General features: G+C 36.8%; 1 protein-coding gene across 1 annotated transcript; it reads left to right on the top strand.

Moving 5' to 3' along the window:
- Positions 1-24,841: 24,841 nt before the first annotated feature.
- On the top strand, positions 24,842-25,954 carry LPAR4 (lysophosphatidic acid receptor 4). Its single transcript, XM_052663715.1, has one exon. The coding sequence runs from the start codon at positions 24,842-24,844 to the stop codon at positions 25,952-25,954; it is 1,113 nt and encodes a 370-aa protein (XP_052519675.1).
- Positions 25,955-27,197: the final 1,243 nt, after the last annotated feature.

Here is a 27,197-nt window from a genome sequence, read left to right as displayed (position 1 = left end):
AGTGACCACCACCATCACCTAGTGAATGGGCAGAAATGAGACACTGAATAGACCAGCAACAGAAGAAACTAAAACAGAGGGAACCGCCTTGGAAATGACAGGTGCAACAGATTAAAACCCTGCAGTTAGCACCAACTACATAGGAAAGGCCTATAGATCTTGAGAAGTATAAGCCAGATCAAGGAACTATCTGAAAATGAACTGACCCCACACTGTCCACAACAACACCAGAGAAAGTCCCAGATATATTTTTGTAATTATCATTTTAAAATTAAAAACATATATATTTTAAGTCCTCTATTACTACTTTAATTTTCATTTTTATAACATACTATTAATTTGCAAAAAAATCCTATTTTTAAAATCAAACTTCATATCTATATATTTTATAATTTTTGTGACTTTGTTTTTTTCTTTAATATTGTATTTTTGGGAATCCAACTTCTACACTAGAGTTTTAATCTTTGCTTGGTATTTGTATCAATTTTGTACTTTAAGAACCCAATCATCAGTACTCATATTTACTTGGGAGTAGATTATTTTTCTCCACAAGGTTGCCTCTATTTCCTCCCTCCCCCTTCTCTTCTCTACACAACTCGGTGAATCTATTTGTGTGTTCTGGACTGTGGAGAACACTTAGAGAACTGATTACTGGCTGGATCCATCTCTCTCCTTTTGATTCCCCCCATTAACCTCCTGGTTACTTCTGTCTCCTTCTTCCCTCTTCTCTTCTCTATATAACTCTGTGAACATCTCTGAGAGGTCCAGACTGTGGAGAGAGCACATAAGGAAGTGATTACTGGCGAGCTTGCTCTCTTCTCTTCTTATTCCCCCTCTTCTCCTCCTGGTTACTTCTATCCCCCTCCTCCCTCTTCTCTTCTCCATGTAACTCTGTGAATCTCTCTGGGTGTCCCTCACTGGGGGGAAACTTTTCATCATTAACGTAGATGTTTTATCATCAGTGCTGTATAGATGGAGAAGTCTTGAGACTACTGTAAGAATAAGACTGAAAACTAGAGGCAGGAGGCTTAAGTCCAAAACCTGAGAACACCAGAAAACTCTTGATTTCGGGGAACATTAATTGATAGCAGCTCATCAAACGCCTCCATAACTACACTGAAACCAAGCACCACCCAAGGGCCAACAAGTTCCACAGCAAGACATACCATGCAAATTCTCCAGCAATACAGGAACATAGCCCTGAGCTTCAATATAAAGGCTGCCCAAAGTCACTCCAAACCCACTGACATCTCATAACTCATTACTGGACACTTTGTTGCACTCCAGAGAAAAGAAATCCAGCTCCACAAACCAGAACACCGACACAAGATTCCCTAACCAGGAAACCTTGACAAGCCACTAGTTCAATCCCACCCACAGTGAGGAAACTCCACAATAAAGAGAACTTCACAAACTACCAGAATACGAAAAGGCTAACCCAAAGACACCAATATAAACAAGATGAAGAGGCAGAGAAATATCCAGCTGGGAAAGGAACAGGATAAATGCCTACCAAACCAAACAAAAGAGGAAGAGACAGGGAATCTACCTGATAAAGAATTACAAATAATGATAGTGAAAATGATCCAAAATCTTGAAAACAAAATGGGGTTACAGATAAATAGCCTGGAGACAAGGATCGAGAAGATGCAAGAAAGGTTTAACAAGGACCTACAAGAAATAAAAAAGAGTCAATATGTAATGAATAATACAATAAATGAGATAAAAAACACTCTAGAGGGAACCAAGAGTAGAATAAGGGAGGCAGAAGATAGGATAAGTGAGGTAGAAGATAGAATGGTAGAAATAAATGAATCAGAGAGGGAAAAAAGAAAAATAAAGAGAAATGAGGACAATCTCAGAGATCTCTGGGACAATGTTAAATGCACCAACATTCGAATCATAGGAGTCCCAGAAGAAGGAGACACAAAGAAAGACCATGAAGAAATATTTGAGGAGATAATAGTTGGAAACTTCCCTAAAATGGGTAAGGAAATAATCACCCAAGTCCAAGAAACCCAGAGAGTCCCAAACAGGATAAACCCAAGGCCAAACACCCCAAGACAGATATTAACCAAATTAACAAAGATCAAACACAAAGAACAAATATTAAAAGCAGGAATGGAAAAACAACAAATAACACATGAGGGGATTCTCATAACGATAACAGCTGATCTTTCTATAGAAACTCTTCACACCTAGAGGAAATGGCAGGACATACTTAAAATGATGAAAGGATGTTACAGCCCAGATTACTGTACCCAGCAAGAATCTCATTCAAATGTGAAGGAGAAATCAAAAGCTTTACAGACAAGCAAAAGCTGAGAATATTCAGCACCACTAAACCACCTCTCAAGAAAGGAAACACAGAAAGGGTGTATAAACTCGAGCCCAAAACAATAAAGTAAATGGCAACGAGATCATACTTATCAATAATTACCTTAAGTATAAATGGGTTGATTGCCCCAAACAAAAGACGAAGACTGGCTGAATGGATACAAAAACAAGACCCCTATGTATGTTGTCTACAAGAGACCCACCTCAAAACAAGGGACACATACAGACTGAAAGTGAAGGGCTGTAAAAAGATATTCCACACAGATAGAGACCAAAAGAAAGCAGGAGTAGCAATACTCATATCAGATAAAATAGACTTTAAAACAAAGGCTGTGAAAATAGACAAAGAAGGACACTACACAATGACCAAAGGATCAATTCAAGAAGAAGATATAACAATTATAAATATATATGCACCCAACATAGGAGCACCACATATGTAAGACAAATGCTAACAAGTATGAAAGGGGAAATTAACAACACAATAATACTGGGAGACTTTAATACCCCACTCACACCTATGGATAGATCAACTAAACAGGAAATCAAGAAGGAAACACAAACTTTAAATGATACAATAGACCAGCTAGATCTAATTGATATCTATAGAACATTTCACCCCAAAACAATGAATTTCACCTTTTTCTCAAGTGCATGCAGAACCGTCTCCAAGACAGATCACATCCTGGGCCATAAATCTAGCCTTGGTAAATTAAAAAAAAAATGAAATCATTGCAAGCATCTTTTCTGACCACAATGCGATCTCAATTATAGGAGAAAAACTATTAAAAATTCCAACATATGGAGGCTGAAAAACACGCTGCTGAATAACCAACAACTCACAGAAGAAATCAAAAAAATCAAAATATGCATAGAAATGAATGAAAATGAAAACACAACAACCCAAATCCTGTGGGACACTGTAAAAGCAGTGCTAAGGGGAAGGTTCATAGCAATAGGGGCAGACCTCAAAGAACAAGAAAAAAGTCAAATAAATAACCTAACTCTACACCTAAAGCAACTAAAAAAGGAAGAAATGAAGAACCCCAGGGTTAGTAGGAGGAAAGATATCTTAAAAATTAGGGCAGAAATAAATGGAAAAGAAACAATAGGGACCATAGCAAAAATCAACAAAGCCAAAAGCTGGTTCTTTGAGAGGATAAATAAAATTGACAAACCATTAGCCAGACTCATCAAGAAACAAAGAGAGAAAAATCAAATCAATAAAATTACAAATGAAAATGGAGAGATCACAACAGAGAACACAGAAATACAAAGGATCATAAGAGACTACTATCAGCAATTATATGCCAATAAAATGGACAACGTGGAAGAAATGGACAAATTCTTAGAAAAGTACAACTTTCCAAAACTGAACCAGGAAGAAATAGAAAATCTTAACAGACCCATCACAAGCACGGAAATTGAAACTGTAATCAGAAATCTTCCAGCAAAAAAAGCCCAGGACGAGACAGCTTCACAGCTGAATTCTACCAAAAATTTCGAGAAGAGCTAACACCTATCCTACTGAAACTCTTCCAGAAAATTGCAGAGGAAGTTAAACTTCCAAACTCATTCTATGAGGCCAACATGACCCTAGCACCAAAACCTGACAAAGAAGACACACAAAAAAGAAAACTACAGGTCAATATCACTGATGAACATAGATGCAAAAATCCTTAACAAAATTCTAGCAAACAGAATCCAACGATATATTAAAAAGGTCATACGTCATGACCAAGTGGGCTTTATCCCAGGGATGCAAGGATTCTTCAATATCTGCAAATCGATCAATGCAATGCACCACATTAACAAGTTGAAAAATAAAACCATATGATTATCTCAATAGATGCAGAGAAAGCCTTTGACAAAATTCAACATCCATTTATGATTAAAAAAAAAAAAAAACCTCCATAAAGCAGGAATAGAAGGAACATACCTCAACATAATAAAAGCTATATATGACAAACCCACTGGAGAAGGAAATGGTAACCTACTCCAGTACTCTTGCCTGGAAAATCCCATAGACAGAGGAGCCTGGAAGGCTACAGTCCATGGGGTCATTAAGAGTCGGACACGACTGAGTGACTTCACTTTCACTTTTCACTTTCATGTACTGGAAAAGGAAATGGCAACCCACTCCATTGTTCTTACTTGGAGAGTCCCAGGGACTGGGGAGCCTGTTGGGCTGCAGTCTATGGGGTCGCACAGAGTCGGGCACAGCAGAAGCGACTTAGCAGCAGCAGTAGCAGCAGAAACAGCAGGACAAACCCATAGCAAACATTATCCTCAATGGTGAAAAATTGAAAGCATTTCCCCTAAAGTCAGGAACACGACAAGGGTGCCAACTTTCACCACTACTATTCAACATAAATTTGGCCATAGTGATCAGAGCAGAAAAAGAAATAAAAGGAATCCAAATTGGAAAAGAAGATGTAAAACTCTCACTGTTTGCAGATGACATGATCCTCTACACAGAAAACCCTAAAGGCTCCACTAGAAAATTACTAGCACTAATCAATGAATAGAGAAATCTCTTGCATTCCTAAACACTAACAATGATAAAACAGAAAGAGAAATTAAGGAAACAATTCCATTCTCTATTGCAACGAAAAGAATAAAATACTTAGGAATATATCCACCTAAAGAAACAAAAGACCTATATATAGAAAATTATAAAACACTGCTGAAAGAAATCAAAGAGGACATTAACAGATAGATAAATATACCATGTTCATGGATTGGAGGAATCATTATAGTGAACATGAGTACACTACCCAAAGCAATCTATAGATTCAATGCAAACCCTATCTAGCTACCAATGGTATTTCTCACAGAGCTAGAATAAATAATTTCACAATTTGTATGGAAATACAAAAAACCTCGAATAGCCAAAGCTATCTTGAGAAAGAAGAATGGAAATGGAGGAATCAACCCGCCTAACTTCAGGCCCTACTACACAGTCACACTCATCAAGACAGTATGGTACTGGCACAAAGACAGAAATATAGATCAATGGAACAAAATAGAAAGCCCAGAGATAAACCCACACACCTATGGACACCTTATCTTTGACAAAGGAGGCAAGAATATTCAATGGAGAAAAGACAATCTCTTTAACAAGCGGTGCTGGGAAAACTGGTCAACCACTTATGAAAGAATGAAATTAGAACACTTTCTAACACCATACACAAAAATAAACTCAAAATGGATTAAAGATATATTAAAAAAAAAAGACCTGAAACTATAAAACTCCTAGAGGAGAACATAGGCAAAACACTCCCTGACATATATCAAGGCAGGATCCTCTATGACCCAATTCCCAGAGTATTGGCAATAAAAGCGAAAATAAATAAATGGGACCTAATTAAAATGAAAAGCTTCTGCAGAACAAAGGAAACTATAAGCAAGGTGAAAAGACAGCTTTCAGAATGGGAGAAAATAACAGCAAAGGAAGCAACTGACAAAGAATTAATCTCAAAAATATACAAGAAACACCTGCAGCTCAATTCCAGAAAAATAAATGACCCAATCTGAAAATGGGCCAAAGAACTAAACAGACATTTCTCCAAAGAAGACATACAGATGGCTAACAAACACATGCAAAGATGCTCAACATCATTCATTATTAGAGAAATGCAAAACAAAACCACAATGAGGTACCATTTCACTCCAGTCAGAATGGCTGCTATCCAAAAGTTTCCAAGCAATAAATGCTGGAGAGGGTGTGGAGAAAAGGGAACCCTCTTATACTCTTGGTGGGAATGCAAACTAGTACATCCATTATGGAGAACAGTGTGGAGAGTCCTTAAAAAACTGGAAAATAGAACTGCCTTATGACCCAGTAATCCCACTGATGGGCATACACACTGAGGAAACCAGAATTGAAAGAGACACGTGTACCCCAGTGTTCATCGCAGCACTGTTTATAATAGCCAGAACATGGAAGCAACCTAGATGCCCATTAGCAAACGAATGGATAAGAAAGCTGTGGTATATGTACCACATATATGTAAAAATATATGTAAATGTAAAAATATATGTAAATGTAAAAGGAATGCATTTAAATCTGTTCTAATGAGATGGATGAAAGTGGAGCCTATTATACAGAGTGAAGTAAGCCAGAAAGAAAAACACCAATACAGTATACTAACCCATATATATGGAATTTAGAAAGATGGTAACGATAACCCTGTATGTGAGACAGCAAAAGAGACACAGATGTATAGAACAGTCTTACGGACTCTGTGGGAGAGGGCGAGGGTGGGATCATTTGGGAGAATGGCTTTGAAACATGTATATTATATGTGAAACAAATCACCAGTCCAGGTTCGAAGCATGATACAGGATGCTCAGCGCTGGTGCACTGGGATGACCCAGAGGGATGGGATAGGGAGGGATATTGGAGGGGGGTTCAGGTTGGTGAACACATGTACACTCTTGGCTGATTCATGTTAATGTATGGCAAAATCAATACAATATTATAAAGTAATTAGCCTCCAATTAAAATAGATAAATTAAAAAAAAAAACCCTTAACATTAAAAAAATAAAGATCATGGCAGCTGGTCCCATAACTTCATGTCAAATAGATGAGAAACAATGCAAACAGTGACAGACTTTATTTTCTTGGGCTCCAAAATTACTGTGAATGGTGACTGCAGCTATTAAATTAAAAGACACTCCTTGGAAGAAAGGCAATGACAAACCTAGACAGCATATTAAAATGCAGAGTCATTACTTTACCAACAAAGGTCCGTATAGTCAAACCTTTGGTTTTTACAGTAGTAATGTATGGATTTGAGAGCTGGACAATAAAAAAGGCTAAGCACCAAGGCATTGATGCCTTTGAACTGGGGTGCTGGAGAAGACTCTTGAGAGTCCCTTGGACTGCAAGGAGATAAAACCAATCAATCCTAAATGAAATAAATCCTGAATATTCATTGGAAGGACTGATGCAGAAGCTCCAATACTTTGACCACCTAATGGGAAGAGCTGACTCATTGAAAAAGACCCTGATGCCAGGAAAGATTGAAGGCAGGAGGAGAAGGGAACAACAGAGGATGAGATGGTTGGATGGCATTGCTGACTCAATGGACATGAGTTGAGCAAAATCCAGTAAATGTTGAAGGGCAAGGAAGCCTGGCTTCCATGGGGTTTCAAAGATTTGGATACAACTGAGGGATTGAAAAACAATGATGATGTGCTTAGTCGCTCAGTAGTGTCCAACTCTTTGAGACCCCATGGATTGTAGCCCGACAGGCTCCTCTGTCCATGGGGATTCTCCAGGCAAGAATACTGGAGTGGGTTGTCATGCTCTTCTCCAGGGGATCTTCCAAAACCTGGGATCGAACCCAGTTCTCCCACATTGCAGGTGGATTCTTTATGGTCTGAGCCACCAGGGGATCCCTGACAACAATGATGGTTCTTTTTTAGGCATTTTAAAGAACTTCCATACTGTATTCCATACTGGCTGCATCATTTTACATTCCTACGAATTTTATGCAAGTGTTGCAATTTCTCTACATCCTGTCCAATACTTTTTTTCTTTTTCTCATAATAGCCATCCTAACAGTTGTAAGGTGATATCTCATTATGGGTTTGACTTGCATAAATAGTGATGTGAGCACATTTTCATGTCCTTATTGGCCATTTAGTTATCTTATTTGGATGAACATCTATTCCTATAATTTGCCCAATTTTTAAATTGAACTGTTTGTCTTGTTTCCTATTGAATTGTAAGAGTTCATTCTGTTCTCTGCATACTAACCTCACATGAGATATATAATCAGGAAATATTTTCTCTTATTCTGTAGATTGTTTTTTTATCAAAAGTTTTGATTTTGAGTAACTGCAAATTCTCAATCAAATTGTCAATTGCCAAAATCCGTTGGATCATCAAAAAAGCAAGAGAGTTCCAGAAAAACATCTACTTCTGCTTTATTGACTACACCAAAGCCTTTGACTGTATAGATCACAACAAACTGGAAAATTCTTAAAGAGATGGGAATACCAGACCACCTGATCTGCCTCCTGAGAAATTTGTATACAGGTCAAGAGCAACAGTTAGAACTGGACATGAAACAACAGACTGGTTCCAAACTGGGAAAGGAGTATGTCAAGGCTGTATATTGTCACCCTGCTTATTTAATTTATGTGCAGAATACATTATGCAAAATGCCAGGCTGGGTGAAGCATAAGCTGGAATCAAGATTACTGGGAGAAATATCAGTAACCTCAGATATGCAGATGACACCACCCTTATAGCAGCAAGTGAAGAAGAACTAAAAAAGCCTCTTGATGTAAGTGAAAGAGGAGCATTAATACGTTGGCTTAAAACTCAACATTCATAAAACTAAGATCATAGCATCTGGTCTCATCACTTCATGGCAAATAGATGGGAAACAATGGAAACAGTGACAGACTTTATTTTGGGGGGCTCCAAAATCTGTGCAGATGGTGACTGCAGCCATGAAATTAAAAGATGCTTGCTCCTTGGAAGAAAACTTATGACCAACCTAGACAGCATAATAAAAAGCAGAGATATTACTTTGCCAACAAATGTCCATCTAGTCAAAGCTATCTATGGTTTTTCCAGTGGTCATGTATGGATGTGAGAGTTTGACTATAAAGAAGACTGAGCACTGAAGAATTGATGCTTTAGAACTGTGGTGTTGGAGAAGACTCTTGAGAGTCCCTTGGTCTGCAAGAATATCAAGCCAGTCAATCCTAAAGGAAATCAATCCTTTAGGAAATCAGAATATTCATTGGCAGGAGAAATGCTGAAGCTTCAATACTTAGGCCACCTGATGCAAAGAACTGACTCACTGGAAAAGACCCTGATGCTGGGAAAGACTGAAGGCAGGAGGACAAGGGGACGACAGAGGTGAGATAGTTGGATGGCATCACCGACTCAGTGAACATGAGTTTGAGCAAGCTCTGGGAGTTGGTGACTGACAGGGAAGCCTAGCATGCTGCAGTCCATGGCATCACAAGAGTCGGGTATGACTGGATGACTGAACTGGACTGAAATTCTCAATCTGTTATAGGTCTTGAGTTTTATATTTTAGCTAAGATATCATTGTCTAACCCCTCATCTTGAAGATTTACGCTTATTTTTCTAAGAGTTTTTTAATTTTACTCTTAATTTTAGGTAGGTGGCTCACTTTAGGTTAATTTTTGCACTGTGTTTGGTGTGAGGTAGAAGTCCAAAGCCATTCCTTTGAGAGCCATCCTTATATCCAGTTCGCCTATTACCATATGTGAAAACATATTCTTTCTCCATTTAATTGTCTTTAGTGCCCTTGTCAAATATCAACTGACATAATGATGTGAGTTTATTTCTGGATTCTCTCTTCTATTTTATTGATCTATGTGTCAGTCTATTCTTATTCCAGTACCACACAATCTTGATTTAATCTAGCTTTGTATTAAGCTTTAAAATTGGTTAAGTATGAGTCTGCAAATTTTGTTATTTTTTAAAACATTATTTTGGCTATTTTGAGTACCTTGCATTTTCATATGATTTTTAATTTATCATTTTCTGCAAAGAGGCCAACTGGAATTTTGATAGAAAATGCTTTGAATCTATAGCTCAATTTGAGGAATATTACTATCTTAAAAATATTGTCATCCAAACCATAAACATAGCTCTCTTTCCATTATTTACATACTATCATATATATTTATAATAATATACAAATATATTTATGTATAATTATCAGTATGTAAGTCTTGCATTTCTGTTATATTTATTCTCAAGTGTTTTATTGATTTTGTTGGTATTATAAATGGCATTATTTTCTTTATTTCCTTTTCATATTGTTCATTACTGGTGTATAACAACTCAACTGATTTTGTATGTTGATCGTATATTCTGCAACCTTGCTGACCTTATTCACTATATCTAATAGCTATTTTTTGGACTCCTTGGGATTTTTTTTTTATATATAACATCACATTATCTGTGAACAGAGACAGTTTTACTTCTTCCTTTCCAGTTTGAATGCCTTTGGTTTGTTTTTCTTGTCTAAGTGCTCTGGTTAGAATTTCCAGTATTATGTTTAATAAAAGTGGTAAAAATCTAGCATTTTTGATTTGTTTCTAATCTTAGTGAGAAAATTTTTATTTAAGAGGTGGGAAGGAGGTTCAAGAGGGAGGGGACTATGGCTGATGCATGTTGATGTATGACAGAAACCAACATAATATTGTAAAACAATTATCCTCCTATTAAAAATAAATGAATTTTAAAAAGAAATTTTTAAACCTTAGAAAGATTAAAAAACCATACATTCTATTAGTGGAATTTGTCAGCTTTTGGTGATCAATTTGCATTACAAAACATACATCCTTGTGCTTGCTCATGAACAATATATTTGGGGCAGAGTTGTAAGTGTTCTATCAAAAGAATATGTGATTATGATTATTAGCCTGAAAATTGGCAAAATTACTGGAGGAATTACTAGATGTATGGCTTTGGGTAAGTCTCTTAACCTTTCTGCACTTGATTTTTGAGTATAAAAGAAGAATAATAACTGTAACTGCAACATGGCATTGTTGTGCAGATTAGGTAAATGAATACCGGAGAAGCACTTAGAATATTACCAGGGGTATAGTAATGTTCAAGAATAGTTTTCTATTGCTATTATTATTATTATTACCCTGATGTTTTTCTAACCCATACTAAGTATTCAAGGCTTCTGGGTGCTTTACAAAGCTCACTGGTTAAAACGTTCATTTTCTTCAACCATCAACCCTGCCTATAGCAATGGAACCTTGCTATTATCTAAGCCTCTTCAGTTAAATGAGAAGGAAATCCCAGTTGCCAGAACAAGTGCTAAGAGGTCATGGTGCTCCAGTGTGAAGGATGAGTTAAAAAATCTTCCAGGGACTATGAGTGAAAAAAATATTTTCTGCCCTTTCAGTGATGTAGTGTCCAGTGTTATGAACTGGTTTGGAACTTAACCAGTGGTCCTTTCCTCCCATTGAAACAAAAAAGACTGTATTAAGAAGAAAGTCTGTAAGGTTCAGGATCTTGCCTTTGTTTTATTAAAGGTTTCAAGACATCTGCTAATTAATGCAAAATAAGTAATTAAATGAGCTCTTTTCCTGGAACACTGCCCAGGTTTATAAAGGCACTGTGTTCATTTAGAGAAAATAAGAGTCATCAAAATTGTAGTGGGACCCTAAGCCATAGGCATAGTAAAAATCCTTTTGTTTACATCTGTACTGTTTCTAAGGAAACTAGCATAGTTTTGAGTCTTAGAATTTGGGGTGAATTCACCTAGTTGTTTGATATTCTTGGCAGAAAAAAAAGTGATTTGGGTTTGCGATGTTTAGATCTTAAGCATCTGACTGTCCTTTCCCTAGTGTGTAAATTCCCAGTTGGAAGTTTGTCATATTTTGTTATTCTGTATTCAGATAAAATGAAATTTACACCCTCCCAGGTAGTTCTGAAAGCACTTTTTTCAACTGCATATTCATCCCTTACCTCCCAGTAGCAAAGACATCAGCAACTCAATGAAGGCATTTTTAAAAGGACTTTTTGGGTTAAGTTGTGTGGGCTATAAACTGGTTGTTTGGAAAACACCTTGGAAAGCTTTAATTTCCTCCCTTCCACCTTACAAATATTAGAGCAAGCAGAACCAGAATGTTCACAGTGAGGATTTTGAGATGCAAGCCAAAGGAGATGGTAGTGGATAAGCTTTAGTACTTTCTTGTTAATAGGACTTTTTATTTATATGTTTGTACCCTTTGTTGTAAAATAACACCTTGATGTGGACTTGTTTGTAAAAGATGAAATGACACAGGTTTTCCGCTAATGAGTAAAATAAGAAAATAAAACAAGAAATGTTGCTGCTCTACCTAAGAGTTTTTGAGAACACTACTAATATTAATTTTGAATTAAGCAGATATTTACCCTATCTTCTTGGAGTTTGCAGTTGGGAGAGACTGATAATCAAATTATTATACAAGTAAAAAAAAAAACAAAACATTGCCACATCTTATAAACTTATACCTGTGATGAATACACTGAACCAAAGGTCCATAATGTTATAAGAACATGTAATAATTGTATGTAACCTGAACTAGAGATATGGAAAGGTTCCCTGAAGACAATGATTACTGTGATAAATTCTGAAGGAGGAGTAGGAATTACCTTGGTGAAGGGGAATCTAGAGAGAGGGAGAGTGTTACAAGGCAAGGGGACTAATGTGTGGAAAGGGCCATGGTGTGAAGGATCATATATCATTCTAGGAAGCTGAAGTAGGTCAGTTAGGCTAGAGTTCAGAGAAGGAGTGATGCAAGAAGGCCACGTGACCCAGTGAAATGGTAAATAATCTAGAAGTCATTTGAGAGGTTAATCAGAAAGGTACTTGGGTACCTTAAGGAGAAATGAAGGCAGATGAGTTGAAAGACTGAGGAATATTAATCCAAAAATGAGAAAGATAATAAGCTGATCATACAGACAAATAGACAGTGACCATGACTAAAATTTCCTTGTGGCTCAGTTGGTAAAAAATCCGCCTGCAATGCAGGAGATCTGGGTTCAATCCCTGGGTTAGGAAGATCCCCTAGAGAAGGGAAAGGCCACCCACTCCAGTATTCTGGCCTGGGGAATTCCATGGATTAGTCCATGTGGTTGCAAAGAGTCAGATAAGACTGAGTGACTTTCACTTTCACTTTCTATGACTAAAATTTGATTTTAATCATTGTGGTGCACCGAGTTGCTACAGTTAAGCCCTCTGGCAAAAAAGCTCTTATCATACTTTTTTTTTTCCTCTTCACAAACCAGTTTCATTTCCCCCTCATCTAATTCTACACCACTGCATCTGATCACTTATTATCTGGCCCCCTGAAAAGATTTCTCCTTGTTTTCTTGGATTATTTAAACACCAATTATCTATCAAAGTCCAGTTTGAATTCCACTTCTTCTGGGAAGCCCTTCTGGCCTTATCCATGGGACTTCATCTCCATCCTCTGATCCATTACAGAACTTACTCTCCATATAATGAGTTTAATATTTTTTGAAATTTCCTTTGGTATCTCACCCTTTCATGTGTCTTGTGTCCCTAGCTAGGCTGTGAGGCACTGCAGGACAGTGACTATGTCTTTCTCTTGTAGATTGATAAATATGCCAAGGACGGATACAGGCTCAGAGTGGGTGAATGATCATTTGTGTAGACATAGCCAATTCTGCAACTGACAGAAATAGACATACCTGAGATAAGTGGAGAGGGGAACAGAACGAGCAGAGACTGGGAGTGGGGGAGAAGGAAAACAACAGAGAAAGTGTTTTTTAGAATCAGTCACAAATAATAAGGCTAGTATCAGCTTCACACTTGCTTACTAGCTTGACTCTTAGTGAAAAGTCACAATTGAGCTATAGAAAGAGGCAGAATTAATAAAGATGAAGCATGCCTTATTTGGGAAGCAATTTAATTATATAGACCAAAGTTTTAAAGCAGTCAGAGAGTCCCTCAGTTCTCCAGGAACACCACTTTGCCCAGAGTAAGAAAGCATCTTATCCCTGGCCCAGGAGTTTCATTTCAGAGAAGGAGGAGGGGTGGCTGCTGGTGGTAGCATTGGCAGTGAGTGGAGATAGAGGAAAGAAGGATGAAGGGAGCCGACAGAAGGGAAGAATTAGTGAGAAGTTACAGATGGGTGAATGAATTTCTGTAACAAATTCAAATCAAAGAGAGGGAGAGAAGGAGGGAAAAAACAACAACAACAACAACAACAACAACAACAGTGTGAGCAACCAAGGTTAGTAAACCTATAGGAAAAGAACTTGCCCAGGGGGAAGTAGGTATACAGTTGAAGATAAGTTCTCATTATAAACAAATTGCATCTGTATTATTTATTTTGGTTTTTAGCAAAACTCTGAAAAATCTCATGGTAATTAGATGTCCTTCCAGGAAGATATTTAAGCAAAGTGTAGACCCTCTTTTTGCCACAGAACACTCCCTAGTACATGGAAGGTGGGTACTAAAGCTCTGGGACCCGAGCATATCTCCATCTGAGGGCACTTCACTGGCTTAAGTAAGTGAGTATAGTATTAAATTTCATTTTATTGTGGTGGTGGGAGATTTAATTTTGCATAGGTAGGAGTGTATTTTGCATAGGAGTGTATTTATGGTACCAATCACTTTGCCTTTCCCTGCCCTTATTATTATTAATATTGTTATTGCAATTATTTTAAACAAGTTGGAACAAATATGGGCTGCTCAAAAGTGAAACACTCCTCCCAGTTTGGAGTTTCATCTCATCCTCCTCATTAGAATTGTAAGGGGATGGGAGAAGATAGCAGTCCTGCAGCAAAGACAGGCACACAGGATTTCTCGGAGGATTTATTGCCCAGGGAAGACATTTTTTTTAATTTGTGAAGTGGCACTTAAGCCGCCAGTTCTTGACTGTGAAAACTGCTTTTCCTGGGCAATGCTCTTTAAGGAAAAACTTCTTCAGTCCAGTGATTGGTGACTGAGGGAACCGTGGAGCACAGAGGATTGGGCGGGATCTTGGCTCCTAATAATGCCTTCTTATCCAATGAAAAGCATTTCCTATTGAGACCCCCAAGAGTTCCCCAGGCCCTCCGCTCAGGCCCGGACTTTGGGCCTTTTCTTGTGTCTCGGTTTTAAAGGCATGCCAGCTACAGCATTCAAGAGGGCCGTTCCTTAACAAAGGGAAAGAGATAAATGTAAATAAGCTCACATTTTCAGAAGGAGCAGTTTGCTGTAAGAAGCTTCAGCAGCCAGAGTCTGTTACTTTGGGCTGGGATAAACTTTCCCTGTAAAAAATAATAATAGATCAAAATATGCACTTCTAAAGTGCGAGTTTCCCGTTTACATGTTTATTAGCTAATTGTCTACAGGCATGAGCACACTCTCTCATCTAGCACACTCTTTCTTGGGGTAAGTCTCTTTGAGAAAGATTTGATTCGGGCGTTTGGGGGTGGGGGATGGCATAACAAACTTCAGTGAAAGCACTGAGGCTTTGAGGGTTTGGGGAAAGAAATTAGATTACAACGCTGAAGTGCTGAACAGGGATCTTCATGTTGAATGGTTACAAAAGAGGATTTTCTATTGTTTTGGCAATAATACTGTTTTAGCGGAAGAGATACAATATTTTCAGGCTGTTTCATGTTAACGCAGTTGTCCTAAAAAGCTGGTTTAAAATCACAGAGTAAAGGAATTTATAAATTCCTTTGGCTAGCTTTATATTTCTTTGGTTTACAATTGATTGTGAGCTAATGTGGCTTCTATTATGATGAGGTTTCTTTTAGTAAAACTATACAGCAGCATGCCTTTGATGCCTAATTGATTGGTGGAGAATGTGACATTTGCTTTATTGAATAATTCATGAATAATCCATAAAGGAAGAAACACAGTTTAATTGAAAATTAATTCTGGCATAAATGGAATTTGCTCTTATATGTGAAATTAATTACTGTTTTCCAAACAAATGCAATAATGTAACATTTAAAATTCTCTTCTTGTATATCCTGAATATTTTTAAGATTTTTTTTTACTTACAACATTTTGTTGAATTGATAAATATTATATTTTAGTTACTTTGTTTTAGGAAATTGAGCACTATAATTTATTATTCCACTATGGAAAGGACCAGACAAATTCTAAGATTAAAATATTTCAGAGCTTAGTTGTGTTGTTCACTTTGCTACCTTATCAAATTATACCAGCTTTCTTTTTCCTTAGCTAATATGAAGAAGACAGCAATAACAACCTAAGCTCCAAATTATTCAGTGGCTTTGAAAAGTTCATTTTTCAGAACAGAATTTCAAATAACATATCCCATCAACATAGACTGTAAATTATTTTGCCTTGTCACAGATGAAATGTGCTCTTGCTGAAAAAGACGAGTTCAGCTAATACACTTGATGGCGGCTATACTCTAAAGCATCTCCTGCTAATCGGAGTTGTAAATGAAAGCCCTATTGGAACAAGCAGACCAGCCTTTCTGAATGTATACTCACAAAAGTTAAGAAGAGGGCTAGGAATATGACTTACAGAGATAGGCTAAGTTTAGCTAAAGCTTAATTTATTCAGTTCCATCTGACAGAAACTGTAATGAAAATTGTTGCCCTTACTGTGGTGTGGTCAATGATTAATTGTGTAGTTGCCTTTTTTCTGTCTATATGGTCATTGGGTGTAGTCTACACTTGGCCTTTTTAACGGAGAGGAGGAAGCATAATAATGTACTTGTGAATATTAGTACTAAAAATTGGGAGCTTAATAGGAATTCACCTACCATGGGTTATCCAGTCCCATTTTTGGTAGATAAATGATTGGTTATTAGAGCAAAGCATAGGATAAGTAGTCTACTGATTCCTTAGAGTTATGTTCTGAAGTATTTCAATAATCTTATATTTTGAAGAGAGGTGACTGGGGAACAGGTAGAATAGGTCAAGGATTAAGACCTAGACAATTAGAGCTGATATGAGCATGAGGAAAGAAGAGGAGGAAAATGAGGGTATCAGGGAGACTTTACCATGTAAATGCCAGCTTGATCTGTGATTCTCAGGTTCTGATAAAAATTAATAATATTTACTTCTGATGTTAAATCTAAACTATGTATGGTAATGGATAGTGACTAGACTTACTGTGATAATCATTTCACAATGCATACAAATATCAATCAAATCATCATTATAATATACACTTTAACAATATGTCAATTATACCTCAATTAAAAATAAAATAAATTAGCAGTAGTTTTACCGAGTCTAATAAAAATTAATTCCTCTTATCTCAGACTTTGAGGGATTAAAATTTTTATTTGAAGTGAAAACAACCAATAGGAGGGAACAGCCAGTAAAGTCACACTGCCATGACGCCAGTTGAAGGCTGGTAATAATCAAGGCAAAGATGGAGGAAAATGAGAAACTGAGGACCAGAAGGGGCCTGTGACTTGGTCTCACACAGTTAGCTAGTGATGGGGCTGGATGTGGCTACATTGAATTAATACCAAGTATGAAAACTTCTAGGTATTTGAACTTCTTAGTTTTCTTTGATTCTAAACCAAAAGAAGTTTTTTCTTTATAATCTGTGTCAATTGTGAAAGCCATAAAAGAAATGTTAATGGTTCTTTCTTTAAGATAAACCAATAAAATAATATTAATTTCTTTCTAGGAACACTGGTCTCTGGAGGAGTGTGAAAATCGATTCTCCTTAATGTTAAGGTGATCTCAAATATATTTAAAATTGTCTCATGATTTTATTTTTAAGTTTTGATTCCTTTAGATTAGAGAAAAATTATTTCAGGAGAGTTCAAGCATAGCAGTCTACTTTGTTTTGTTTAGGCCACCTTCAGAAAGGAGTGAGATGTGATGATAGTATACGTTTGCCACTTTACAGGCAGTAAGTGCTACTTGTAAGAATACCATTGCAGAATATTTCTGGTTCTATACAGTTATTTTAGGTAGAATTGTGATTTGAAGATGTTACAGTCATGCTATATTAGGTTGGCCTAGGACATCCTAGTAGAGGCAGCGGTGACTGTCAGTGTGCTAATATCCAGTAATTGAAGACTTGCTCATATGACTACAGTTCAGAGAAGGAAGAAATCCAGCTGGACTAGGGATGCAGGTTAGAGACAAGGCAGTAAGGTCTCCACAAGTTGTTCCAGTCTTCTTTTCTCTTTGCCTATCAAGGCTCCTGCTCAATAGTAATAGTCATTGCCAGGGAAAAAGAAAGCAGAAAAACAACAACAACAACAAAACCCAAAGAACCAATACAACTTCAATCAAAATAAAGAAATCTCCTTTGTTCAATTATTTTTAATATAAAGAAAGTAATCTGAGTAAACTCCAGAAAATAGTGAAGGACAGGGGAGCCTGGCATGCTGTAGTCCATGGGGTCACAAAGAGTCAGACACATCTTAGTGACTGAATAACAACAACAAAAACAATTACCTTACAAAGTGGAAGAAGTATTTTATGCCTTTTGTCACTAGTTATCCTTAAATGATTATAAGTTACATAAACTCATGGACTTCATGTGTGTTAATATAACTAATAAAATATGACATAGCAGTAACGTTTCAAAAATAAAATGTTATCAGCAACTCTGTAATAATGAAATTGAAAGCATTTATATACCATTTTTAAATGTGTTGGCTCTCATTTACTCTGATTTATATTATATAATTGGAGAAGACAGTGGCAACCCACTCCACTACTCTTGCCTGGAAAATCCCATGGATGGAGGAGCCCAGTAGGCTATAGTCCATGGGGTTGCAAAGAGTCGGAAGGACTGAGAGACTTCACTTTCACTTTTCATTTTCATGCATTGAAGAAGGAAATGGCAACCCACTCCAGTGTTCTTACCTGGAGAATCCCGGGGACGGCGGAGCTTGGTGGGCTGCCATCTATGGGGTTGCACAGAGTCAGACACTACTGAAGTGACTTAGCAGCAGCAGCATATCATATAATCAATTTTTTTACCTTATGATTTTGGTATACACTTTATTGAAAAGTTCTTTCCATGATATGCTATTGTGATCATTTCTATTTCATAGCATCCACTGGAGGAAATATCTAACCACAGTACCTCCAGAAAGTTCATTGATCAACCAAGTCTTGGATAAAATTGGTGCCAGAATTTGGTTTGAACTAATGTGGTGAGTACCACTGTCCTGGTAATAACTCTGTCTAAAATTTTTAATTTTATTCTCCAACTTTTTTTTCTAACCAGTGTTTCCAGTTTATTACAGATTATATGATTTAAAAAATCCAGAATGTATGGAAGAATTGTATTTGTTTATTGTAATCCAGGCAGATTTGGGGTGGAAAAATATTGATTCTTTGGTTTAAGCCTTCTCTGCCACTGGTATATACCTTTAGTAATGGGAGATGTGACTTTTGTTCATATTATCAGGATCAGTATTCAAGTATATCAGATGAATTGATATGCAAATTGGTAACTAATTTACTTGTTCAAATATGTGAAATAAAGTCAGATTCCTAGCTGGCATTTATGAACCTCACAGGATTTGGAAATAGGTTCTTTTAGGAACACCTAAAAATTTCCTCAAAATGTCTGGGGCTTCTGCTGAGATCAGATATTAAGTTTCAAGACTCTAGACAATTTCATAATATTAGGTTGAACAATTTATCTACAGTTGTCTTACTCTATAACTTACTGCTAAGGAAAATTCTGCTTTAGTAGGAATGATGAGCTCTTTGACACCATCATGTTGAGCACTAAACCACATTATTTTTCAAATATTAGACTGTGTTATCAGATGAAAGGTTAGTGAGAGACTAGAATAATTTTTTGGTGAAAAAAAAATTAAGTTAATCACCAAGGATAGAACTGCTCAGATTAGGATATATGTCAATTTCCTGCTCATTTCAAATAAAGCAGGAGGACAAAACAGTCATAACAATCTTAGTGTGAACCAAATTTAACATAAAGAGATTTCTTCAAAAGGATATTTCTTGTATAAACAATAAATGAGGATAAAAATAAAATAAATAAGGCTTATTAATCTAAACATTTGACACAGGCTTGTTTGAGATGAAACCTGGTATAGATGAATTTCCCAGCTCAGAAACATTTACCAATGGTTTCCTCCATATGTAATTTTATATGGCTAGGGTGTGTTTTGAAAACTATTATGAAACAGTAACCAGTGCACAGAAACATCAATTGGAACCATGTGTTTGATTGTGACCTGTGCTTGTGACTTGGCCTAGAAGATTTCCTTAAGGAGTCTTCTCTGTTAGCAGCCACTCGTCTGAGGAACGGCAATCTGGATGTATTCCCTATTACTCCAGTGGGATAGTTTTAATCTATATTTTTGCAACATTTTTGTATTTTTTAGTTTGCGTCACTGCTAAATATTTATAGACAAAGACCCAATAAGTTTCAGCTTCCTCTGAAAACTATTGTGGCAGTGTTCCTAAGCTTCGACCAGAGTAGAAAGAGGAAATGACTCTGGGGATCAGAGGTGTTCTGATCTGACCCAAGCTCATTAAAAAGGGAGCCAAGCAAGGAAAATTGAGTATTCTCTTCCTTTAAGGCCTTGTCTCCCTGAATTTCAGATTGTCTTCTGTAAGGAACAAAAGCAAGTCAGCCTTTCTGGGCTACTGGGAATATGCCAGAAATTAGACCTTTGTTTTCAATATATCATCTGAAAATTTAGCACTTAGTAAAGTGATTTAGATATTCATCTTTACAGGAAAAAAGGGCTAACTCTACTTCCTCCAGTAGCCCCAAAGACCCCAAGCATGTTATATTTCGTTATCATTAGAAATTTTTTATAAAGGAAAAACATTGTGAACACTACTGTGAACTGTCTGAACTGGCTCCATATGTGTAGGTCAAAGTTAAAAATTCATGAAGGTCAGATTTCTTTTTGGCCAACCTCCAGATGACTTGTTTCCTGCTTGTTGTCACTGAAAATACATCCACTCAGCACTCTGAACCCCTAGGTGATTAATTTAGAATAATTGGCTGTAAAGGGCCTCACAAGATAATAGTCTAATGCTACTTACAGTCAAAGATGTAATTAACTGTATCAGTCTAATTTTTTTTTCTTCTTCATCTCATCTGAAGCTCAAGTGTTGGCCCTTTGCTTCCATTCAGTACACAATATGTTAGCCATTTAGGAAAATCTAGTGGTTAAAAAAACACTGGTTATTTCAGTGGAAAGAAAGGAAAGCCAGTCAGAAAACAGATCTTGTTTCTCTTTTTCATTGATTTTTTCTTCAGAATTAGTTTTGAGTCAAATGCCTCTCTGATTTTTTTTTTAACCATAGCTCAGTGGGAAGATATTCCTTTTGGTACACATTCCTCGATTGTCCTGTTATGATAAAATTGTGTAGTTAAGGTCAAAATTCAAGAGAAGATTTCTGAAGTAGAGTGTTAGGAGGTGTTAGGAGGAAGATGTGTTACTAATATGAAGTTCAGCATACCAAGAAAGACAGAGACATAGGTGTCCAGCTGTGCTAGATGAAGGAGAATGAAAAAACTCCTGTAATATTTCTTTGTGGTTAGGTAGGACTGAATGCTGGGCAAGCTCATAAAGCTACTCACAAACCCTGTTGAATCTTCCTAGCCTCAGCTGTGAGGCTCAGAGGTAATGTTTATACAAGGAAGAGAAACTGTATAGCCAAGTTACAGAGAGAACCAATGTCTGAATCAGAAATAGAACTCCTTGCTTCCAGTGCTGTGTTAAATCCTAGCACCACACCCTCTCTGCCAGACAGCAAAAGGTGCTGTGTGTTTGAGTAAGGGAAAGCTGTGAATAGGGCCTTAGTGACAGTTTTCCCATGCTCTCTCTTCAGGATTGGGACTGTAATGTCTTATTGTCTTTGGTCCTTTCTCTCCCACAGAATTTGGTTATGCAAAGCAAAAGAACAGAAATGCCAGGCCAAAACTAAATGCCTGTCTGCTGTGGATATAGTGTATATGTTCTGAGAGATATAAAACTGAATAGAAAACTGGGAAGCAAAGCTCAGCTATTTGAAACATGCCATCCTGGGAAGTACAAAATAATACAGAGCCAGTGAGCTAGAAGTATGCTCTGTAAGGGGATCACCAGTGGGCAGACTGGAGGGACTCTGAGCAAATATAGAAAGTCTTCTATTATGAAAGCATTTTCCAAATAAAATTTATTGACAGTACTTATTGTAGAAGGCAAATACAAGCAGATCATAGTGAATGAGGCTTGATTTTAATGTTAGGGGTTTTTCAGTCTCATAATTTCTTTAGATTATGTGATTAAAAAAATAAATTTATTTATTTTAATTGGAGGTTAATTACTTTACAATATTGTATTGGTTTGCCATACATCAACATGAATCTGCCACAGGAATACATGTGTTCCCCATCCTGAACCCCCCTCCCTCCTTCCTCCCCGTACCATCCCTCTGGGTCGTCTCAGTGCACCAGCCCCAAGCATCCAGTATCATGCATCGAACCTGGACTGGCGATTCATTTCATGTATGATATTATACATGTTTCAATGCCATTCTCCCAAATCATGCCACCCTCTCCCTCTCTCAGAGTCCAAAAGACTGTTCTATACATCTGTGTCTCTTTTGCTGTCTCACATACAGGGTTATCATTATGTTAGAGGGATATTTTTGACTATTTTGATTTCTTTCAGCAATTAAAAAAAATGACTTTCAGACTAATGGGTAGCATGTCGGGTGTAAACTAGTATGTAATGTGGTTTAAACAGTTGAAAGCTACCATTGTTTTCATTTCTGCCACCGCCTTGGTGAAGCAATCTGTAGAAACTTAGATTTATAGCTCTCAAGGTGAGGTTTGAACCCCATTGACTGAACTTTTCCTGGCTTTTTGTTTTTATTTTTCAGATTAGATTCATTGACCTTAAGCAGTCATTGTGTACTGTTTTTTTTCTGAGAAAAATGGAAGAAGTCAGATGAAGCAAGGTAGAGAGGATGGAATTAGAGTAATTATCTTCTGAGCCCTTAATACAAATTAGATGGAAATAGTGACCTCTCTCCAGCAAGGTCTTCTTTTTTGTGTGTTCTATTCTTCCTTTTCTCTCAGTTCTTCTATTTTTCTTTCTCTGCTACTTTCTTTCCTATCTCCTCTTCTGCTCTCCCCATCTATTTTTATTTCTTCCTTGTCTGGCTTTTTTTTTCCTCCTGGACCTTACTTTGTCAAGATTCTTACTATACTCTGCTTTCATATATCAAGGTCACTTCTGGCAAAAGTTGAGCTGGCTTTTGAGTTGAGCCATTTCATATGAGATGAAATGGCCAAGAAGGAATATGACCTTACAGAAGAGTTAGACTCAGGGGAGGCACTCCATAAAGCTCGTGAAATGAGAATTCAGAAACAGCACACTTCCAATTTTAACTTTAAACTTTAGCTATTAAAAATGCCAGTAATTTTTTGCACTCTGTTTTCTCCAAAGTCAACTCTCATTCTAGGCACTACAGTGAGTGAATTTTTTTTTTTCTTCTCTCAAATCATGTTTTCTTCCCTCAGGCCAAACACTGGTTGAAGTGACTTCAGACCTCTATATCTCTGGCAGGTTCCTCCTGCCACTCCCTTTTCTGTTATATATGAGGCCCTGTGGTCTGTTCCAGGAGTTGGAAAGAAAGAGTGACATAAGGAGGAATCAATTCAGAGAAATGGCTTTCACATTTTAAAATATAATCATGTGCAAACTCATTACTGGGTATGTCAGGAACAAAGACTACTTTCACTCCATATCCTCTTCATTGAAAAGAATTCATTCAGCTGCAGCTTATTCATAGTGCATTATAGAGCATTCAGAAGACAGTCCTCCAATGGCAGCTGTTGACCTAGGAGCAAGTTAGTAAGATTTCTATATGCACCTTTGAATGACATTGGTTCAGATATTCAACAAAGATAATTAGTCAGTGACCTCCACGCGTACAAGAATGGCTGTTCAACTCAAATCTACCTTTCATATTTCACTTGTATTTAGCCAGAAAAGGCTTTATTGACCTGGCCCATTTTAAAAGCTAAAAGCATGAATGTAACTCATGAAATGGGCAGTGGGAGAGGGAGTAGGACAATATCCAAGGCTCAAGGTATGGCATGAAAGAACCTTGATAAGGGACCACAATCTAAAGGAGAGAAACACTGCGATTGTCATTTGAATTCTCTCTCTATAAAGGCATTGTAATGGAGTGAAAAACGTTTCAGCCAGAAGCTTTAATGTACTGAGGAATTCCTGCTCTCTGAACCTGTATTTTAGAAGAAAAGGTGAATCAACATTTTAATTCAGGAGTTTAGTTATAACTTTTAAAAGAGGTTTTCCTGGAGGTCCCATATCCACCTTTAGTCTTGTGCAGTAGAACTAACACTCAACAATGAAATTTAGTAATACCAGAGAGTAGACAATATAATTTAGAGAAGCTTAATAATCCTCTGGTTAGGAATTTAAAAAGAACACCTGAATTCTGGTTCTGACTATACCATTTACATGTTCTTCCAATTCTGACATTGTATTTCTAAATTATGTAAGCCTCAGTTTTTGCTTCTGCAACATGGCGATAAATTCCTGCCTTGCCTACCTTATGGTGTTCTTGTGGGAATCAAATAAACCATGTTTTAGAAATTAAAAAAAATTATACAAATTTCCAAGTATTAGCATTGTTTTAACTATCAGAGTCTCCGTATTCCTACCCTTGTTAGCCTAGGGCTCTGAAGGAACAAATACCTTATTCTTGTGAATTGCAGTGCTACAGTATTGTGCTTACTGTCTTGAGTGTGGTCCCTCCTGTTCCTGCAAGATACTGTTGTAGTACCTTTTAATATATGGTAGGTATTCAAAAGGTACTTGTTAAACCAAACTGAATGTGCATGTTATTTCCAGTCTGTGTGAACAGAATATCTTTTACTCCACAAAAATGGATTGAAGGTAGATTTGATGACTCATTTAATCTTATTTCCCATAGGAGGAAAACATTTCCTACCAGGCTTTAGTCTCAGAGTGCTGAACCCTGCAGCCTGCAGGCCTCCTGAATAAAAGTCCATGGGTGACAGAAGATTCATTGACTTCCAATTCCAAGATTTAAATTCAAACCTCAGACCCAGGTTGGGCAATTCTACTGCCAATAATACTTGCATTGTTGATGATTCTTTCAAGTATAATCTGAATGGTGCTGTCTACAGTGTTGTATTCATCCTGGGTTTGATAACCAACAGTGCCTCTCTGTTTGTCTTCTGCTTCCGCATGAAAATGAGAAGTGAGACGGCTATTTTCATCACCAATCTGGCCCTCTCTGATTTGCTCTTTGTCTGCACTCTACCTTTCAAAATATTTTACAATTTCAACCGCCACTGGCCTTTTGGTGATACCCTCTGCAAGATCTCTGGGACTGCATTCCTAACCAACATCTATGGGAGCATGCTCTTCCTTACCTGTATTAGTGTGGATCGTTTCCTGGCCATTGTCTATCCCTTCCGATCCCGTACCATTAGGACCAGGAGGAATTCTGCCATTGTGTGTGCTGGAGTCTGGATCCTAGTCCTCAGTGGTGGTATTTCAGCCTCTTTATTCTCCACCACTAATGTCAACAATGCAACTACCACCTGCTTTGAGGGCTTCTCCAAACGTGTATGGAAGACGTATCTGTCCAAGATAACCATATTTATTGAAGTTGTTGGTTTTATCATTCCTTTGATACTGAATGTCTCTTGCTCTTCTGTGGTGCTAAAAACCCTCCGTAAGCCTGCTACATTGTCTCAAATTGGGACTAATAAGAAAAAAGTGCTGAAGATGATTACAGTGCATATGGCAGTCTTTGTGGTATGCTTTGTACCCTATAACTCTGTTCTCTTCCTGTATGCCCTGGTGCGCTCCCAAGCCATTACCAATTGCTTGTTGGAAAGATTTGCAAAGATTATGTATCCAATCACCTTGTGCCTTGCAACTCTAAACTGTTGCTTTGACCCTTTCATCTATTACTTCACCCTTGAGTCCTTTCAGAAGTCCTTCTATATCAATACCCATATCAAGATGGAGTCTCTGTTTAAGACTGAAACACCTCTGACCACAAAGCCTTCCCTTCCAGCTATTCAAGAGGAAGTTAGTGATCAAACAACACATAATGGTGGTGAATTAATGCTAGAATCCACCTTCTAGGTACAAGAAGTCTCTTTAGGTCCAGATATAGTTTCTTCTATGATTTTCCTATGCTTTGAATAAAAAATTTGAAGCTAATGATATTGAGAATAGATTAATGTACTGAATATAGTCAGATACATTTATTTGAATGTTTATTGTAATACATATATTGTTTTGTTCAATAATTATAGGTCACATCTAATTACAACAGCCAAAAGGAATTGCCAAACTCTTCTTCTGGGTTGGAAGTTCATTGTACCACATTATATAAGTCAATAGTAGCCTTGACTTCAGTGATATAGAGGTTACTTAAAAACTTTGAAAAAATATATTTCCATTCCAATATTTGGTAATTAGTTTGGGCCTATAAATATAGAACAAATTCAGGTTTTTCTTTAAAACAATCTTTTGTGTTACTACTGATATATACTAGTCTTTTTTTGCTTTTTGAATTGTCATTGAGTTTTTTTAGTACAAGAATATACTTTAGTTTAATATTATTAATAAAAATATCAAATTTTAAAAAGTTAGTATAATGTGTATATTTTAAAAGCAGAAACATAAGTTGTGTTTGTATGAATATTGCTGGGAAGAAATGGAAAATTAACTGGATTTACATATTTGCAGTTACCAGCAGTGTCAGCTTTGAAAAACTTCCTTTTTTATACTATATTAAATTTTTTTATATGAAATGTCAAATCCAGAAAGCTGCTAAGTATGTGCCTGAAACAGGGCAAAATGGAAAATCACATAAAACAACAAATGTTCATAAAAAACTAAGAGAAATTAACATTTTCTCTAAGAATTTTCAATTATTTTTCTTTTGGGAGACTAATTTTTATAAATATTCCATATGTGAAATTTTGAAGCACAGTGCAACCATAGAGCTGCTGCATTTGTGCCCAGGTCAGAAGCAAATTGAAAAAACAAAAGAGACAGAAGTATAACAAAAATATAATAATAAAACAAAAAACTTTCTTAAAACTTGCATCAATCATTTTTTGAGTGAGGGAGCAAAGATCTGTAAATTACTTATGCTTTCATATTAATTTTGGAGCACAATGTAGCCAGAGAGCTGCTGAATTTGTGCCCAGGTTGGGAATATATTGAAAAAAAAATACATAAACCAAACTAAACCAATGCAAACAAATAAACACACACAAAAAGAAAAACTGTAAAACAATAAAAACCACAAAAATATTCCTAACACTTGCATTAATATTTTATTTATTATTTGAGTATATGTAAATTTTAAATTACT

Source organism: Budorcas taxicolor, chromosome X (genome assembly GCF_023091745.1).
Source record: "Budorcas taxicolor isolate Tak-1 chromosome X, Takin1.1, whole genome shotgun sequence".
Lineage (NCBI taxonomy): Eukaryota > Metazoa > Chordata > Mammalia > Artiodactyla > Bovidae > Budorcas > Budorcas taxicolor.
This window is presented reverse-complemented; position numbering and strand designations above follow the sequence as displayed.